The sequence below is a fragment of the Schistocerca gregaria genome, chromosome 3 (genome assembly GCF_023897955.1).
Source record: "Schistocerca gregaria isolate iqSchGreg1 chromosome 3, iqSchGreg1.2, whole genome shotgun sequence".
Taxonomy (NCBI): Eukaryota; Metazoa; Arthropoda; class Insecta; order Orthoptera; family Acrididae; genus Schistocerca; species Schistocerca gregaria.
In genome coordinates this window covers 901,774,169-901,793,213 of record NC_064922.1, presented here as the reverse complement: position 1 = coordinate 901,793,213, position 19,045 = coordinate 901,774,169, and the positions used below count along the sequence as shown (strand labels likewise).

At 46.1% G+C, this 19,045-nt stretch overlaps 1 protein-coding gene across 1 annotated transcript in view; it reads right to left on the bottom strand.

The window, feature by feature from the left end:
- The window catches only part of LOC126355193 (adenylate cyclase type 2), a 286,733-nt gene that overhangs the window by 230,485 nt on the left and 37,203 nt on the right, over positions 1–19,045 (bottom strand). Inside the window, exon 2 of the mRNA XM_050005421.1 lies at positions 15,017–15,211. Within this exon, the coding sequence (XP_049861378.1) occupies positions 15,017–15,211 (195 nt within the window). The remainder of the gene's footprint in view (positions 1–15,016; positions 15,212–19,045) is intronic.

The following is a 19,045-nucleotide window of genomic DNA, read 5'->3' as shown; positions in this document are numbered from 1 at the left end:
TCACGAAGAAATCTTCAAGTTTCGCTTGCCACTGTTCCTAATCTAAAAAAGCTAGCCGCTTGCTTCTGGGCATAATGGTACAACTTTTTATGCTCAACACATAAATAATGGAAGCAAAGTTCAGAAAACAATGCTTTTGTCGTATTATCAGTCACAAATGACTAATAAATCATGTCGGGACAAATTTGTCCCATGGTTTAACAAGGCGCAAGTAGGGCGGAGACATCACTAATGTCTGTCTGGCCGTTAGATATTTCACAAATTAGGGGCTAGTTTGCGTGTTTAATAACGGTGCTACCGTCCTATAAATTCGCGAAAATATGAACGTACCCAAGTTATAGCCGTGTTGAAGGTCATGTGACTCAGAATGGACACCTACCACATTACATGCATTAACATCAGTCAATAGAGCATATATCATTCTACTAGAAATACTAATTTCCATTTAGTGTCTCTTTGTGTGAAGTGTAAAAATTTCTCCTAAACTACTGTATTACACGGCATCGTTCAAACTCAGTGAGGTGTTGATGGTCTTCAGGAATACAAGACTCTTCTGATGCAGCTATCCTCGTTAGTCAATTCTGTGAATGTGTCTTCATCCCTCCACAGCTACTATAACTTACAAGTTGGTTGTGATTACACTTTCACTACTTGAGCCAATGTAGACGTAAGACTATTTCACCGGCTGCTCAGCTTCATAGCAATGACGTTCGCGCTGTGCGTAACAGGGTTTAGGTTGTTAGCAGTGTTGGTGTCATGACTTGCCGTTAGGCGCCGTAGGGTTGAAACATATGCATCAGTGTGCATTACAGTAGGGCACAGTCAAGATGGTTTTGTACAAGGTGAGCACGGCTTTACTCGTAAAGCTATTTTATCAAGAGAACAGCAATAGTGCTACTGGTCTTCGCGAGTACTGACGCATTAAAGGAATGCAGAAAGGTCCTCTTTCCGCACCGACGTTAAAGAACATGATTCGGAAGTTCGAATTAAATGGAAATTTGGCAATTGCTCCTAGGATAGTTCAACGATCAATAGCGTCAGAATGTTTTTAAAAAATACTGTTCCTATGGGCGAGAATGCAAGACGCAATGTGTGATCTTCAAGCAGTGCACGAGCTGTGTCACGGCATTTGAACATCCTATGGCCTACCGTTCGAAAAATTTTGCAAAAAGAAGGAAAAGGGAATATCTAATGCGGTTCCGGGGTGTCTAGAATGCAAATGGTCGCTACATTGAGCAACGTTTGTAACCTGAGACATAAACACGGTACGGAATTAACAAATGTTACCCTCTCATGTGGATACGTTTGTAACCTGAGACATAAACACGGTACGGAATTGACAAATGTTACCCTCTCATGTGGAAATGAAAATGTGTTTTATTCGTAATTTTTCTTCCGCATGTCCTTAAAAATGTTTCCACAAAGTTGCATTGTTCTACGATCACTCGTTTATCATACAGGCCATCAGAAGCAGCGCAAGTTTATTAGTACCACTCTGTACTTTTGAACCTGCTTAGTGTACCTCTTCTGTCCTAAAAGTTTCGAGAATCAATTATTAAAAAATAGAGAATGCTTCAGGTTTTCTACACAGTTTTCCACTCACTTGAGTACAATGCACTAAACGTTCATACATCTTATGTGAAACTGCCAGCAAAATCGCCGGCTTCGGTGGCCGTGCGGTTCTAGGCACTTCAGTCCAGAACCGCGTGACTGCTACGGTCGCAGGTTCGAATCCTGCCTCGGGCATGGATGTGTGTGTGATGTCCTTAGGTTAGTTACGTTTAAGTAGTTCTAAGTTCTAGGGGACTGATGACCTCAGAAGTTAAGACCCACAGTGCTCAGAGCCATTTGAACCATTTTTGAAGTCCTTCGACTCTTACAAGTGCAGTGTGTTTTCTGTACACGTTGTAAGTAACTTTTCGCTCTCTGTTCTTTATCTCTGTTACGTTCATAATTTCGAAGAGTGCATTTAATTCAATAATTTCGAAAGCTTTCTGTAACTGTGCAAATACTATAAACGTAGGTTTGCCTTTCTTCAGTCTGTATTCTACGATAAGTCGCAGAGTCAGTAATGTTTCGCGTGTTTGTTCATTAACGAGAAATCCATACTAATCTTCCTCACAGACGGCTTCTACTAATCGTTATCTTCTTCTGTAAATAATTCGTGTCAGTATGACGCAACCCTGACTTCATAACCTGGCGGTTCTGTAATATTCATAGCTACCAGCGCCTGCCTTGTTTGACATTGGAATTATTTCATTGTTCTTTATGTCTGTCTGTATTTCGCCTGACTCTTACCTGCAACAGACGATATTAAAATATTATAAATCACTTCGTTCGGTGTACTGAATTTCTGGCTGTAATTTTGCAGCTTGCCTGAATCATCGTCTGCTGTACAGATTGTTTAGACGAATGATTTAGATGTCGCTCATGAGCACCATTCAACACAATGTAGTCTGTCATGTTCTCGGTAAATTTCGTAAATTAGAGCATCCTTTCGCAGATGCTGAAACGGATTTTACGAAATTTTTTGCAGAATATTAGTTCAAGATTGAGAAGTCACGTCACCAGCTATCGTCACGTCAGTCACACAACTAAATGTTAGCCACATAGTTTATTAAATGCACGTTAATTCATTATAGCGTTAAATCACGTTAACGTGCTACACTTCTTAACGAATATTACAATGACTGGAGTGTACTAGAATAGCCATCACTTTGCTTTGTGGGTGCTGGTACAACAGGAGCAGGGAGTATGTGTAATGTCGCCATCTTTGCAGAGAACTACTGCCTCCAGGGTACTACGTATTCAACCTAATATAGTGCCATTTAATCCCGAACTGACTATAACGTAAATTCAAAAATTGAATAAATTGTAATATTAACACTCTTCCGTAACTGTTTACCACAAAATAATTGGCTCTGAGCACTATGGGACTTAACATCTTATGTCATCAGTACCCTAGAACTTAGAACTACTTAAACCCAACTAACCTAAGGACATCACACACATCCACGCCCGAGGCAGGATTCGAACCTGCGACCGTAGCAGTCGCGCGGTTCCGGACTGCAGCGCATAGAACAGCAAGGCCACCGCGGCTGGCACAAAATAATTACTATGTCTGAAAAAGAAATTGAAGCACACAGAAGAAGAGGAAACGAAATAAAACTTCACAGGGTGAGAGGCTATACGATGTTATTTCAGTCATTACGAAATGGAGTCATATTTATAGCGACCTTAGCAGTATGAGCTCACCTATTAGCATGTCGTTTCTTCCCACTGGCCTCGGTGTCAGCATTGATTCGGTTTGGAATGGTGTCACAAAGCCATTGTGTCATATCGTGAGGCAACCTGGCCATAAATGTTGTAACTGGTCCTTCATATTCTGGATACTAGCGCTGGGATGGAGTTGATGTCCGAGCTGAACCCTCACGTGCTATATCAGGGATGGATATAGGAACTTTGCTGACCTCGCGAGTAGCTCAACTTCAAGGAGACACTTCATAGAGAGACGTGCCATGTGTGAACGAGGACCGTGCTGTTCAAAAATGACACCACGGTACTTCAGCACGAGAGGTAACACATGAGGGCGCAGGACGTCTGTCTGCCATCCGAATTCCTTCAATCGGTACAAGGAGTGACCGGGAATCGAATCCCACGACTTCAAGGGTAACAGTGCCGTACTCTCGAACACATCGGATGAATGGCACCTGTCTACAAGCGGCAGCCGTTGTCATCTGGGGAAGTGAAGAATCACGATCACCGCTAACCATAATGCGACGCTATTCATCAGCAGTCCAGGTTTCCCATTCATCACACATCCTAACGCAGCCGTTTGTGCTGTGGCGTTACTGGCAGCCTATGCAGGACACAATATTCCCCTGTCTGGCTGCTGCTTATCTCTGACCAATGGGGCAGGATGGCACAGAATGTTGTAAGGAGTCGATAACTTATTCTCAGATGCCACGAGCAGGTGTAAAGGCGTTACGATTTGCTGGGTGCAGAATGCGGCAATCCTCCTCGTGGTTGTCAGACGTGGTCGGTGGATAACCGAAAGACTTGATGCCTGCCCTCACGTTACCATGCAGTCCAACAGTGGGCCACTGGCACATCTGAATACCTCATAAATCTGGATACTACAAGATCCGACCAGCTGGCCAGACGGAGGTCCACAATTAGGCCCCCACCAAGCTCTGTCATGTGGTGATAACTGCAGTATGCGGTACCTCCGAACCATTCGCAGTGACCACTCAGCGTATGACAATGTTCAAGCCCCTCATATACCCTAACAGGTCTGTTAACACTCTGCCGTCCGGTGACAACACAGTGGTGTCGTGCGTGAAATAGCGGTCAACGGTCGGCGACACCACAGGGGGGTGTCGTGTGTATATTGTAGCTCAGTGGTCGGCAACACCAGAGTGGTGTAGTGAGTATAGTATCGCGCAGTGGCCGGCTACAGCACTTTAGTATGTTTTACATACTGTTGGTGTTTTGTTTAGGTAACAGTAAGTTACACACATCCACAAGTACTTTATTTTTATAAGTACCTTTGTCCTTTCATCATGGTAGAAGAAAGAGACGATACGATTATTTACGATGAATGCGCGGAGCAAAACTTGGAGGCTGCCACTATGTCACGTAGATCTCATCATTATTCGGTTGACAGACTTTCCGGCCACATAAAGCAACACCAGCTAACAGGCGTACGTATTTCCGAAACGAATAAACGAAAACTAAGAAACTACCACGTATGTTCTAAAAACAAAAACAGAACAACAAAATTAATGTGCAAGTCTTATGGAGTTGGGTTACATCTTGGAGACTGTTTTGCTGCATACCACATGAAAGAGAAATTATAAGCCCCAGAGACAATGCAAATAAACAAATACATGAAACAAACAAATTTTGTATTCATTTACGTATGTGTATCTTCGAAATTTCACAAAAGTAGGGGGACAGGGTTGATAATGTATGAGACCTAACGATGAGATTAGTAAAACGTAACAATTTATAATCTCCTGATAATCTCAAGAACGGCCGGCGACAAGCCGAGTAATCTGAACTAGCTCTGCCGGCGCCAAGCAAATAAATTTGTACGAGACGTACGGACGGAAAAGTGTTAACAACACTACAGACGAACAGCCCTTATGCATTCTGGTGGCTGGTCTACTGGACACAGAATTTACATTTCTTGTCATTCACACACATGCCAATGGTGTGTGCATCTATGAAGTTACATTGATAACTTATGGATGTTTCACTTTTTGTATCAGGCGGTATATTACTGCCGAGTTTCGCACATACACTCACAGATATTCACTTTGAGAAAGCCAATATTACTATTGGTATGGACCTTACAAAGGGTGTAATGGATATACACTCATGCTCATAAATTAAGGATAATTGCAGAATGTGGTGCCACACAGCGTGGCACTGCACAAAACTGGCGCTAATAGCATAGGCAGACAGGGAACACACACAAGACAGATCTGGTAGTCCATGGTATTGGTGATAAGTTGATAAACCCTATCGAACAACATCTCCTACAAAACGGCACTGTTTCATGCGCATGTACCCCGACATCAATATGGGATATTTTCACCATGCACACGTACACAGGCCGCACAACGAGTTGGCATACACTCGATCAGGTGGTCGAGCAGCTGCTGGGGTATAGCCTCCCATTCTTGCACCACTGCCTCTCGGAGCTCCTGAAGTGTCATAGGGGTTTGAAGACGTGCAGCGATACGTCGACCGAGAGCACCCCAGACGTTCTCGATGGGGTTTAGATCTGGAGAACAGGCAAGCCACTCCATTCTCCTGATATCTTCTGTTTCAAGGTACTTCTCGGTGGGGCCGTGCGTTATCATCCATCAGGAGGAAGGTGGGACCAATTGCAACCCTGAAAAGGCGGACATACTGGTGCAAAATGACGTCCCGATGCACCTGACCTGTTACAGTTCCTCTGTCAAAGACATGCAGGGGTTTACGTGCAGCAATCATAAACCCACCTCACACCATCAAACCACGACCTCCACACAGGTCCCTTTCAAGGACGTTAAGGAGTTGGTTTCTGGTTCCTGGTTCACGCCAGACGAAAACCCGGCGAGAATCAATGTTCAGACTATACCTGGACTCGTCCCTGAACATAACCTGTGACCACTGTTCCAATCACCATGTACTGTGTTCTTTACACCAGATTTTACGGGTTCTCCTGTGACCAGATGTCTGTGGAATGCGCCTTGCAAGTCTCCGGGCGAATAAATCATGTCTGTTCAGTTGTCTGTAGACTGTGTGTCTGGAGACAACTGTTCGAGTGACTGCGGTAAGATCCAAAGCAAGGCAACTTGCAGTACTCCGTCTGCAGGTACTGATGGTGAAATATCGGTCTTCTTGTGGTGTTGTACGCTGTAAACGTCCCGTACTGTAGCGTCTGTTGGAATGGTTTCCGTAATCTTGAGGTCACACTTTGTGGCACACAGTGGGCCCGTGCTATGACCTGCTGTGTTTGACCAGCCTCCAGCCGCCCTAGTATCCTACCCCTCATAAAGTCATCAGTATGTGTTCTTTGAGCCATTTTTAACAGTCACCAATAGCACGTCTGAAAACGTCTGCACACTTACTCGCTGCACCGTACCCTGACATGCACGAACACACCTCTGCGTATGTGGACTGCTTCCAGCAACACCGTGCGACGACCGCAGGTCAAATGCACTGCATGGTCATACCCCGAGACGATTTAACCCGCAAGCCGCCCACCAGAGCGTTCTTAACCGCTTATGAGCATTATCCTTTATTTGTGAGCGTGAGTGCTAGTGTAGATACTTTCGTATGAGGTACCTTAATATGTACATACATTACTGCGTTGGTTGCTTTTTTATGCGTCTAACAGTCTTCTTGCAAACACGTCACGTAAATTACTACTAGATGTTCTGAGCAAGGTCGTAACTGCACCATTAAGTAGACAAACCCTATCAATTTTGACTAAGCGTCCTGTGTTCAGACTGTAAAGGAACTGAAAATATTGTGATTTAATCGCAGCGGTGCTGAAAAATTGTTCCAGTGACACACCAGAGAAATATCTGGTAAACTTTTTATCTTTGAAAGACATAGGAACAATTTCGCCCTTCGTTTTTTATTTTCTTGTATGAACGACTACTTTTTGTTCTGATGGGCTGGTGGGATGTCGTACAGTCTAATTACTAGTGTGTGTGTGAGTGGTAAATGAATGAGTTAAAAGACGCAAGATGTGTTTTATATTATTTTCATCGCACAACAAGCCTTATTCCCATGCCTATGGAGTATTTATGTTAAGCAGAGAAGGCGAGTTTTAGACGGAACCGAAGATCTTCAAAACGGCGCTGCTCAACAATAGAGGTACGTGATTGTGCTCTCTACTTTCCTTTCGTGGCCGCTAAAATTACTTCCGATTCGTTTTGCCGAGACATTCAGAACCTGCAATCTTCTTTTTCTTATAAAAATACTAGTCCGATGCAAAAGAAATACTCTTAGATTTAAATAATTGCCATTCTTTTACCCAGGCCACGGGGAATGATAGAACGTACGTGCCTCTACTCTGAATGTACGTTCGCAATCTCCGAGTGTGTTACGACGAAATTATTTCACAATGAAAATTTCTCATCAGACCGCAACCACTCGCACGCGAATGTACGTACCCTCTGAATGTATCTAGTCAGTCACGCGCGTTGTTCAAAAGCTTTACTTTTAATATTCAGTGGATTACATTTCCGAAATTAATTTTTGTTTATGCTGCAAATCGTACTTAACGCGAAGTATTTATTACGTAAGTTTCAGGCTCAATTTAATAAAAAAAAAAAAAAAAGATTCCGAATAATAGAAATAAAGAATAACAATCAAACAAATCAAACCTAAATAAACAGAAAGAGGGAACGTTACAAGACATACACGTTTCAACACCTAACACGCTGTCCAGAGGTGGTTGTTGTTGTTGTGGTCTTCAGTCCTGAGACTGGTTTGATGCTGCTCTCCATGCTACTCTATCCTGCGCAAGCTTCTTCATCTCTCACTACCTACTGCAGCCAACATCTTTCTGAATCTGCTTAGTGTATTCATCTCTTGGTCTCGCTCTACGATTTTTACCATCCACGCTGCCCTCCAGTACTAAATTGGTGATCCCTTGATGCCTCAGAATATGTCCTACCAGCCGATCTCTTCTTCTGATCAAGTTGTGCCACAAACTCTTCTTCTCCCCAATTCTATTCAATACCTCCTCTTTAGTTACGTGATCTACCCATATAATCTTCAGTATTCTTCTGTATCACCACATTTAGAAAGCTTCTATTCTCTTCTTGTCCAAACAACACTCCTGGAAATTGAAATAAGAACACCGTGAATTCATTGTCCCAGGAAGGGGAAACTTTATTGACACATTCCTGGGGTCAGATACATCACATGATCACACTGACAGAACCACAGGCACATAGACACAGGCAACAGAGCATGCACAATGTCGGCACTAGTACAGTGTATATCCACCTTTCGCAGCAATGCAGGCTGCTATTCTCCCATGGAGACGATCGTAGAGATGCTGGATGTAGTCCTGTGGAACGGCTTGCCATGCCATTTCCACCTGGCGCCTCAGTTGGACCAGCGTTCGTGCTGGACGTGCAGACCGCGTGAGACGACGCTTCGTCCAGTCCCAAACATGCTCAATGGGGGACAGATCCGGAGATCTTTCTGGCCAGGGTAGCTGACTTACACCTTCTAGAGCAAGTTGGGTCGCACGGGATACATGCGGACGTGCATTGTCCTGTTGGAACAGCAAGTTCCCTTGCCGGTCTAGGAATGGTAGAACTATGGGTTCGATGACGGTTTGGATGTACCCTGCACTATTCAGAGTCCCCTCGACGATCACCAAAGGTGTACAGCCAGTGTAGGAGATCACTCCCCACACCATGATGCCGGGTGTTGGCCCTGTGTGCCACGGTCGTATGCAGTCCTGATTGTGGCGCTCACCTGCACGGCGCCAAACACGCATACGACCATCATTGGCACCAAGGCAGAAGCGACTCTCATCGCTGAAGACGACACGTCTCCATTCGTCCCTCCATTCACGCCTGTCGCGACACCACTGGAGGCGGGCTGCACGATGTTGGGGCGTGATCGGAAGACGGCCAAACGGTGTGCGGGACCGTAGCCCAGCTTCATGGAGACGGTTGCGAATGGTCCTCGCCGATACCCCAGGAGCAATAGTGTCCCTAATTTGCTGGGAAGTGGCGGTGCGGTCCCGTACGGCACTGCGTAGGATCCTACGGTCTTGGCGTGCATCCGTGCGTCGCTGCGGTCCGGTCCAAGGTCGACGGGCACGTGCACCTTCCGCCGACCACTAGCGACAACATCGATGTACTGTGGAGACCTCACGCCCCACGTGTTGAGCATTTCGGCGGTACGTCCACCCGGCCTCCCGCATGCCCACTATACGCCCTCGCTCAAAGTCCGTCAACTGCACATACGGTTCACGTCCACGCTGTCGCGGCATGCTACCAGTGTTAAAGACTGCGATGGAGCTCCGTATGCCACGGCAAACTGGCTGACACTGACGGCGGCGGTGCACAGATGCTGCGCAGCTAGCGCGATTCGACGGCCAACACTGCGGTACCTGGTGTGTCCGCTGTGCCGTGCGTGTGATCATTGGTTGTACAGTCTTCTCGCAGTGTCCGGAGCAAGTATGGAGGGTCTGACACACCGGTGACAATGTGTTCTTTTTTCCATTTCCTGGAGTGTATTTATCGTCCATGTTTCACTTTCATACATGGCTACACTCCATACTAAGACTTTCCGGAACGACTTCCTGACACTTAAATCTATACTCGATGTTAACAAATTTCTCTTCTTCAGAAATGCTTTCCTTGCCATTGCCAGTCTACATTTTATATCCTCTCTACTTTTACCATCGTCAGTTATTTTGCTCCAGAAATAGCAAAACTCCTTTACTAATTTAAGTGTGTCATTTCCTAATATACAGTAATTCCCTCAGCATCACCCGATTTGTTTCAACTACATTCCATTATCCTCGTTTTGCTTTTGTTGATGTTCATCTTATATGCTCCTTTCAAGACTCTATCATTTCCATTCACCTGCTCTTCCAAGTCCTTAGCTGTCTCTGACAGAATTACAATGTCATCGGCGAACCTCAAAGTTTTTGTTTCTTCTCCATGGATTTCAATACCTACTCCGAATTTTTCCTTTGTTTCCATTACTGCTTGCTCAGTATACAGATTGAGTAACATCGGTGAGAGGCTACAGCCCTGTCTCACTCCCTTCCCAACCACTCCTTCCCTTTCATGTCCCTCGACTCTTATAACTGACATCTGGCTTCTGTACAAATTGTAAATAGTCTTTCGCTTCCTGTATTTTACCCCTGACACCTTCAGAATTTGAAAGAGAGTATTCCAGTCAGCATTGTCAAAAGCTTTCTCTAAATTTACAAATGCTAGAAACGTAGGTTTGTCTCTCCTTAACCTAGCTTCTAATATAAGTCGTAGGGTCAGTATTGCCTCACGCGTTCCAATATTTCTGCAGAATCCAAACTGATCTTCTCCGAGGTCAGCTTCTACCAGTTTTTCCATTGGTCTGTACAGAATTCGCGTTAGTATTCTGCATCTGTGACTTTTTATACTGACAGTTCGGTAATTTTCACATCTGTCAACGCCTGCTTTCTTTGGGATTGGAATTATTATACTGTTCTTGTAGTTTTAGGGTATTTCGCCTGTCTCATACATCTTGCTCACCAGATGGTAGAGTTTTGTCAGGACTGGCTCTCCCAAGGCTGTCAGTAGTTCTATTGGAATGTTGTCTACTCCTGGGTCCTTGTTTCGACTCTGGTCTTTCAGTGCTCTGTCGAACTCTCCACGCAGTATCGTATCTCCCATTTCATCTTCATCTACATCCTCTTCCACTTCCATAATATTGTCCTCAATTACATTGCCCTTGTATAGACTCTCTATATTCTCCTTCCACCTTTCTGCTTTCTCTTCTTTGCTTAGAACTGGGTTTCCATCTGAGCTCTTGATATTCATACAAGTGGTTCTCTTTTCTCCAAAGGGCTCTTTAATTTTCCTGTAGGCGGAGCTGATAATAATGTCAATACAAAAATTGAAAAAAATTGTAATATTGACACTATTCTGTAATTGTTTACCAAAAAATAATTACACTGCCTCAAAAAGAAATTGAAGCATGCAGAAGGGGAGGAGAATACGAAATGAAACTTCACACTTGAGACGCTATACGACGTTATTTCAGTGATTACGAAATCGAGTTATATTTACAACGGACGTAGAAATATGAGACCACTTATCAGCAAGTCATTGCTCCAGACAGGCTTCGGTGTCTGCACTGATTCAGTCTGGAATGGTGTCACAAAGCCATTGTGCCATCTCGTGAGGCAAGCTGGCCATAAATGTTGTAACTGGTCCTTCATATCCTGGATAGTAGTGCTGGGATGGAGATGATGTCCGAGCAGAACCCTCACGTGCTATATCGAGGACAGGTATAGGAACCTCGCTGGCCTTGGGAGTACCTCAGCGTCACACAGACAGTTCATAGAAAAGCACGCCATGTGTGAACGAGGACCGTGCTGGTCAAAAATGATGCCACGGTACTTTACCACGAGAGGTAACACATGAGGGCGCAGGACGTCTGTCTACCATCCGAGTTCCTTCAGTCGCTATAAAGAGTGACGGGGAATCGAACCCCACAACTTCAAGGTCAACAGTGTCGTACTCTTCAACACATCGGATGAATGGCACCCATCTACAAGCAACAGCCACGGCCATATGGAGAAGTGAAGAACCGCGATCATCGCTGACCGTAATGCGACGCTATTCATCAGCAGTCCAGGGTCCCAGTCACCGCACAACCTAACACAGTCGTTTGTGCCGTGGCGTTACTGGAAGCCTATGCACGGGAAAATATCACCTTGTCTGGCTGCTGCTAATCTCTGACCAATGGGCAGGGTGACACAGAATGTTGTAAGGAGTCAATAGCTTATTATCAGATGCCACGAGCAGGTGTTAAGGCGTTACGATTTGCTGGGTGGAGAATATGGCGATCCTCGCTCGTGGGTGTCAGACGTGGTCGGCGGAAAACCGGAAGACAACTGAATACCTGATAAATCTGGCTTCTGCACAAGATCCACAGTGAGGCCCGTTGCAAACTCTGTCATGTGCTGATAACGGTGTCTCACACAAGTACTCGGTACCTCCAAGTCCCTCGTAGTGATTACTCAACACTTGAGAATGTTCACGCCTCTTATCTACCCTACTAGGCTGTGAAGACGGGTACAGACGAACTGCGCTAATGCAATCTGGTGGATGTTCAGCTGGACTAGAGAATTTACATTTCTGATCATCCTCACACAAGCCAATGCTGTAACCATGTATGAAGTTACACTGACATGTCACCATATCTTATGGCTGCTTCACTTGTTGTATCAGGCGGTGTATTATTGCGGATTTTCGCACATACACTCACAGTTATCCACTTTGACAAAAGCCTTATCCGCAGAGCCAATATTACGACTGATATGGGCGTATACAAAGGGTGTAATGGACATAAGTGTAGATACTGTTGTATGAGGTAGCTTAATATGTACGAGGGTTACTCAGAAAGTAAGGAACGATCGGTCGCGAAATGGCAACCACAGTAAAATCCGACGAAGTTTTGCAGAAGTGTGTTGGGCAGCGTCGATCGGGTTACATCGTTCTTTTTTGTTGTGAGCACACAGGGAGCACATAAAGATACCCAGGACAACAGTGTCTCCCGCCAAGTACGAGGGCATGGTGAGAATTTTCGCCTGAAGCTAAGCAGCCAACATTACATAACTGCCGTGCGTTGTCCTCTTCAAGACAATTCTCAGCCGCATTCTGCAGGGGCTATGAAGATGCTCCTGCATCGTTTTCAATTGGAAATGTTTCATTACCCACAATACTGCCGGTAATTGTCTCTTTCTGAGTTTCATCTCTGCTCACATGAACCGCTGGCTATGAAAACATTTTGGCACAGACAACGAGCTGTACGCCAGCGTACAGATTTGGCGGAAAGCACTGGCGGCTTCCTGCTATAACGAGGGTATTGGGAAGTTGGCACAACGCTACGACAAACGTCTAAGTCGGATCGGCGACTATGGAGATAAGTACCTGGAAGTTGCAGGTAACTGTTTCAAATAAAACAGTTTTGATTTTCACTGTGGTTTCCATTTCGCGACCTATTATTCCTTACTTTCAGAATAGCCCTCGTACGTACACTATTGCGTTGGTTGCTTTTCCCTGTCCAACAGCCTTCTTGCAAACACGTCACGTAACTTACTACCTGGTGTTTTCTGTACGGTCGCAACTGCACCACCAAGTGGACTGCGCCTACCAATTTCGACTAAAACTTCTGTGTCCACATCTCCAGCTTTCAACACCTGACACGCTGCCCAAGGGAAAATACAGTAACAGCTTGCTTTTGCTACATGTGCTTGCAGGTACTAACCAACCCAAAAACATTCTACTTGTAATCGCTATAATTATTAGTCTCCAAATGACGTACATACGAGGTGCATTCAAGTCCTAAGGCCTCCGATTTTTTTTCTCCGGACTGGAAAGATATAGAAACATGCGCATTATTTTAAAATGAGGCCGCGTTCATTGTCAATACGTCCCAGAGATGACGGTACCGTAGGGCAGATGGAATTTTACCGCCAGCGGCGAGAGTGAGAACTGTTTTAAATACTTAAAATGGCGACGTTTTCCTTGCTTGAACAGGTGCAATCATTCGTTTTCTGAATTTGCGTGGTGTGAAACCAATTGAAATTCATCGACAGTTGAAGGAGACATGTGGTGATGGAGCTATGGATGTGTCGAAAGTGCGTTCGTGGGTGCGACAGTTTAATGAAGGCAGAACATCGTGTGACAACAAACAGAAACAACCTCGGGCTCGCACAAGCCGGTCTGGCGACATGATCGAGAAAGTGGAGAGAATTGTTTTGGGGGATCGCCAAATGACTCTCGAACAGATCGCCCCCAGAGTTGGCATTTCTGTGGGTTCTGTGCACACAATCCTGCTGAATGACGACCTGAAAATGCGAAAAGTGTCATCCAGGTGGGTGCCACGAATGCTGACGGACGACCACATGGTTGCCCGTGTGGCATGTTGCCAAGCAATGTTGACGCGCAACGACAGCATGAATGGGACTTCCGTTTCGTCGGTTGTGACAATGGATGAGACGTGGATGCCATTTTTCAATCCAGAAACAAAGGAAACAAAGCGGCAGTCAGCTCAATGGAAGCACACAGATTCGCCGCCACCAAAAAAAATTTCGGGTAACCGCCAGTGCTGAAAAAATGATGGTATACATGTTCTGGGACAGCGAGGGCGTAATCCTTACCCATTGCGTTCCAAAGAGCACTACGGTAACATATGCATCATACGAAAATGTTTTGAAGAACAAATTCCTTCGTGCACTGCAACAAAAACGTCCTGGAAGGGCTGCGCGTGTGCTGTTTCACCAAGACAACGCACCCGCACATCGAGCTAACGTTACGCAACAGTTTCTTCGTGATAAGAACTTTTAAGTGATTCGTAATGCTCCCTACTCACCTGACCTGGCTCCTAGTGACTTTTGGCTTCTTCCAACAATGAAAGACACTCTCCGTGGCCGCACATTCACCAGCCGTGCTGCTATTGCCTCAGCGATTTTCCAGTGGTCAAAACAGACTCCTAAAGAAGCCTTCGCCGCTGCCATGGAATCATGGAGTCAGCGTTGTGAAAAATGTATACGTCTGCAGGGCGATTACGTCGAGAAGTTACGTTAGTTTCATCGATTTCGGGTGAGTAGTTAATTAGCAAAAAAATCGGAGGCCTTAGAACTTGAATGCACCTCGTACTGATGAAATATCGTTCAGTACACCGTCCTGAGACATCTGCACTTCGACCACATTACACGCGGCCTCGAGCAGTAAGCGCGGTGTGGCGAGCGCAGCAGCGCACCGACCTCTGCGGCTATGTAGGCGGGGATGACGCTGAGCAGCAGCTGCTCCTGTTGCTCCTTCTCGCACTCCAGCTTGATGCGCGACTCGATGCAGGTGCGCGTCCCCTCGAACGTGTGCTGGTGCGCCGACTCCGTCATGTGGCGGTAGTAGAGGCCCGTGCCGCCCGCGCAAGCCAGCAGCAGCGCCTCCGCCACCAGCTGCAACACGGCGCGCTCTCACTCTCACTGCCTACGCCAGTCACACGTCCACACAGAAAAGTGTGTGTTGTAGCGCCCGGCGAGAGCAGTCACTGGAAGTTATCATTTCAGAGCAGCTGACTTGAACAGCCAATGACAAAACAATATATACACTCCTGGAAATGGAAAAAAGAACACATTGACACCGGTGTGTCAGACCCACCATACTTGCTCCGGACACTGCGAGGGGGCTGTACAAGCAATGATCACACGCACGGCACAGCGGACACACCAGGAACCGCGGTGTTGGCCGTCGATTGGCGCTAGCTGCGCAGCATTTGTGCACCGCTGCCGTCAGTGTCAGCCAGTTTGCCGTGGCATACGGAGCTCCATCGCAGTCTTTAACACTGGTAGCGTGCTGCGACAGCGTGGACGTGAACCGTATGTGCAGTTGACGGACTTTGAGCGAGGGCGTATAGTGAGCTTGCGGGAGGCCGGGTGGACGTACCGCCGAATTGCTCAACACGTGGGGCGCGAGGTCTCCACAGTACATCGATGTTGTCGCCAGTGGTCGGCGGAAGGTGCACGTGCCCGTCGACCTGAGACCGGACCGCAGCGACGCACGGATGCACGCCAAGACCGTAGGATGCTACGCAGTGCCATAGGGGACCGCACCGCCACTTCCCAGCAAATTAGGGACACTCTTGCTCCTGGGGTATTGGCGAGGACCATTCGCAACCGTCTCCATGAAGCTGGGCTACGGTCCCGCACACCGTTAGGCCGTCTTCCGATCACGCCCCAACATCGTGCAGCCCGCCTCCAGTGGTGTCGCGACAGGCGTGAATGGAGGGACGAATGGAGACGTGTCGTCTTCAGCGATGAGAGTCGCTTCTGCCTTGGTGCCAATGATGGTCGTATGCGTGTTTGGCGCCGTGCAGGTGAGCGCCACAATCAGGACTGCATACGACCGTGGCACACAGGGCCAACACCCGGCATCATGGTGTGGGGAGCGATCTCCTACACTGGCCATACACCTCTGGTGATCGTCGAGGGGACACTGAATAGTGAGTAGTGCACGATACATCCAAACCGTCATCGAACCCATCGTTCTACCATTCCTAGACCGGCAAGGGAACTTGCTGTTCCAACAGGACAAGGCACGTCCGCATGTATCCCGTGCCACCCAACGTGCTCTAGAAGGTGTAAGTCAACTACCCTGGCCAGCAAGATCTCCGGATCTGTCCCCCATTGAGCATGTTTGGGATTGGATGAAGCGTCGTCTCACGCGGTCTGCACGTCCAGCACGAACGCTGGTCCAACTGAGGCGCCAGGTGGAAATGGCATGGCTAGCCGTTCCACAGGACTACATCCAGCATCTCTACGATCGTCTCCATGGGAGAATAGCAGCCTGCATTGCTGCGAAGGTGGATATACACTGTACTAGTGCCGACATTGTGCATGCTCTGTTGCCTGTGTTTATGTGCCTGTGGTTCTGTCAGTGTGATCATGTGATGTATCTGACCCCAGGAATGTGTCAATAAAGTTTCCCCTTCCTGGGACAATGAATTCACGGTGTTCTTATTTCAATTTCCAGGAGTGTATTACTGTAGGTTTCCTCGGCGAATTTTATTGATGAAATCTTCCCGGATATACAGCCGTTTCGTTGTCTCGTGTTGTTGCAACGTTTCGAATAGCTCCTTGCTCGTCATTGGACCCTTGCTGGAGGAGTCTGCGGTTCGACGGCTTTAAAGAAAAGAAGTGGATGTGAACCCGACAGTTTGGCTGAAGATGAATAGTGAGAATCGTTGAAACATTGGGCCCACGCGACGCCACGACTGAGTCGAGAATCGGAGAAGATTTCATAAACGTAACGTTGTATTTTCCATTCACAGGACAAATAATTCACAAAGTAACAGCATTCTAGGTGGCAGAGATCAACCAAACTGTATTTTCGGAGAAAAACCAATTCGTTAGCACGTGCAAAATACACATAAACATGTAATCAATTACTGAATATTCAGTTCCATTTTATGCTTCTTCTTACTGATGTATGTAACATTTTATACTTTTTATACTACATACGCACATACATACACACACATATACTGGATGATCAAAAAGTCAGTATAAATTTAAGAACTGAATAAATCACGGAATAATGTAGATATGGAGGTACAAATTGACACACATGCTTGGAATGACATGGGGTTACATTAGAACTAAAAAAATACAGAAGTTCTAAAAATGTCCGACAGATGGCGCTTCATCTGATTAGAATAGCAATAATTAGCATAATAAAGGAAGACAAAGCAAAGATGATGTTCTTTACAGGAAATGCTCAATATGTCCACCATCATTCCTCAACAATAGCTGTAGTCGACGAATAATGTTGTGAACAGCACTGTAAAGCGTGTCCGTTGTTATGGTGAGGCATTGACGTCGGATGTTGTCTTTCAGCATCCCTACAGATGTCGGTCGATCAAGCCAATTATCGCACGGACTGAGGTCTGGAGACCTGGGAAGCCAAGCATGACGAAAGTGGCGGCTGAGCACACGATCATCATCAAACGACGCGAGCAAGAGATCTTTCACGCGTCTAGCGATATGGGGTGGAGCGCAATCCTGAATAAACATCGTACGTTCCAGCAGGTGTTTATCAGCCAGGCTGGGGATGATGCGATTCTGTAACATATCGGCGTACCTCTCACCCGTCACGGTAGCAGTTTTGCTGTTCAGCGCCATCTGTCGGACATTTTGTGAACTTTGTTATTTTTTTCTTCTAATAAAACTCCATGTCATTCCAAGCATGTGTGTCAATTTTTACCTCTATATCTACATTATTCTGTGGTTTATTAAGTTTTCAAATTTATACTGACTTTTCGATCACCCAGTATATATATATATATATATATATATATATATATATATATATATAGGGTGTTTCAAAAATGGCCGGTATATTTGAAACGGCGATACAAACTAAACGAGCAGCGATAGAAATACACCGTTTGTTGCAATATGCTTGGGACAACAGTACATTTTCAGGCAGACAAACTTTCGAAATTACAGTAGTTACAATTGTCAACAACAGATGGCGCTGCGGTCTGGGAAACTCTATAGTACGATATTTTCCACATATCCACCATGCGTAGCAATAATATGGCGTAGTCTCTGAATGAAATTACCCGAAACCTTTGACAACGTGTCTGGCGGAATGGCTTCACATGCAGATGAGATGTACTGCTTCAGCTGTTCAATTGTTTCTGGATTCTGGCGGTACACCTGGTCTTTCAAGTGTCCCCACAGAAAGAAGTCACAGGGGTTCATGTCTGGCGAATAGGGAGGCCAATCCACGCCGCCTCCTGTATGTTTCGGATAGCCCAAAGCAATCACACGATCATCGAAATATTCATTCAGGAAATTAATGACGTGGGCCGGGCGATGTGCCCGGGCACCATCTTGCATAAACCACGAGGTGTTCGCAGTGTCGTCTAACGCAGTTTGTACCGCCATCAATTCACGAAGAATGTCCAGATAGCGTGATGTAGTAATCGTTTCGGATCTGAAAAATGGGCCAATGATTCCTTTGGAAGAAATGGCGGCCCAGACCAGTACTTTTTGAGGATGCAGGGACGATGGGACTGCAAACATGGGGCTTTTCGGTTACCCATATGCGCCAGTTCTGTTTATTGACGAAGCCGTCCAGGTAAAAATAAGCTTCGTCAGTAAACCAAATGCTGCCCACATGCATATCGCCGTCATCAATCCTGTGCACTATATCGTTAGCGAATGTCTCTCGTGCAGCAATGGTAGCGGCGCTGAGGGGTTGCCGCGTTTGAATTTTGTATGGATAGA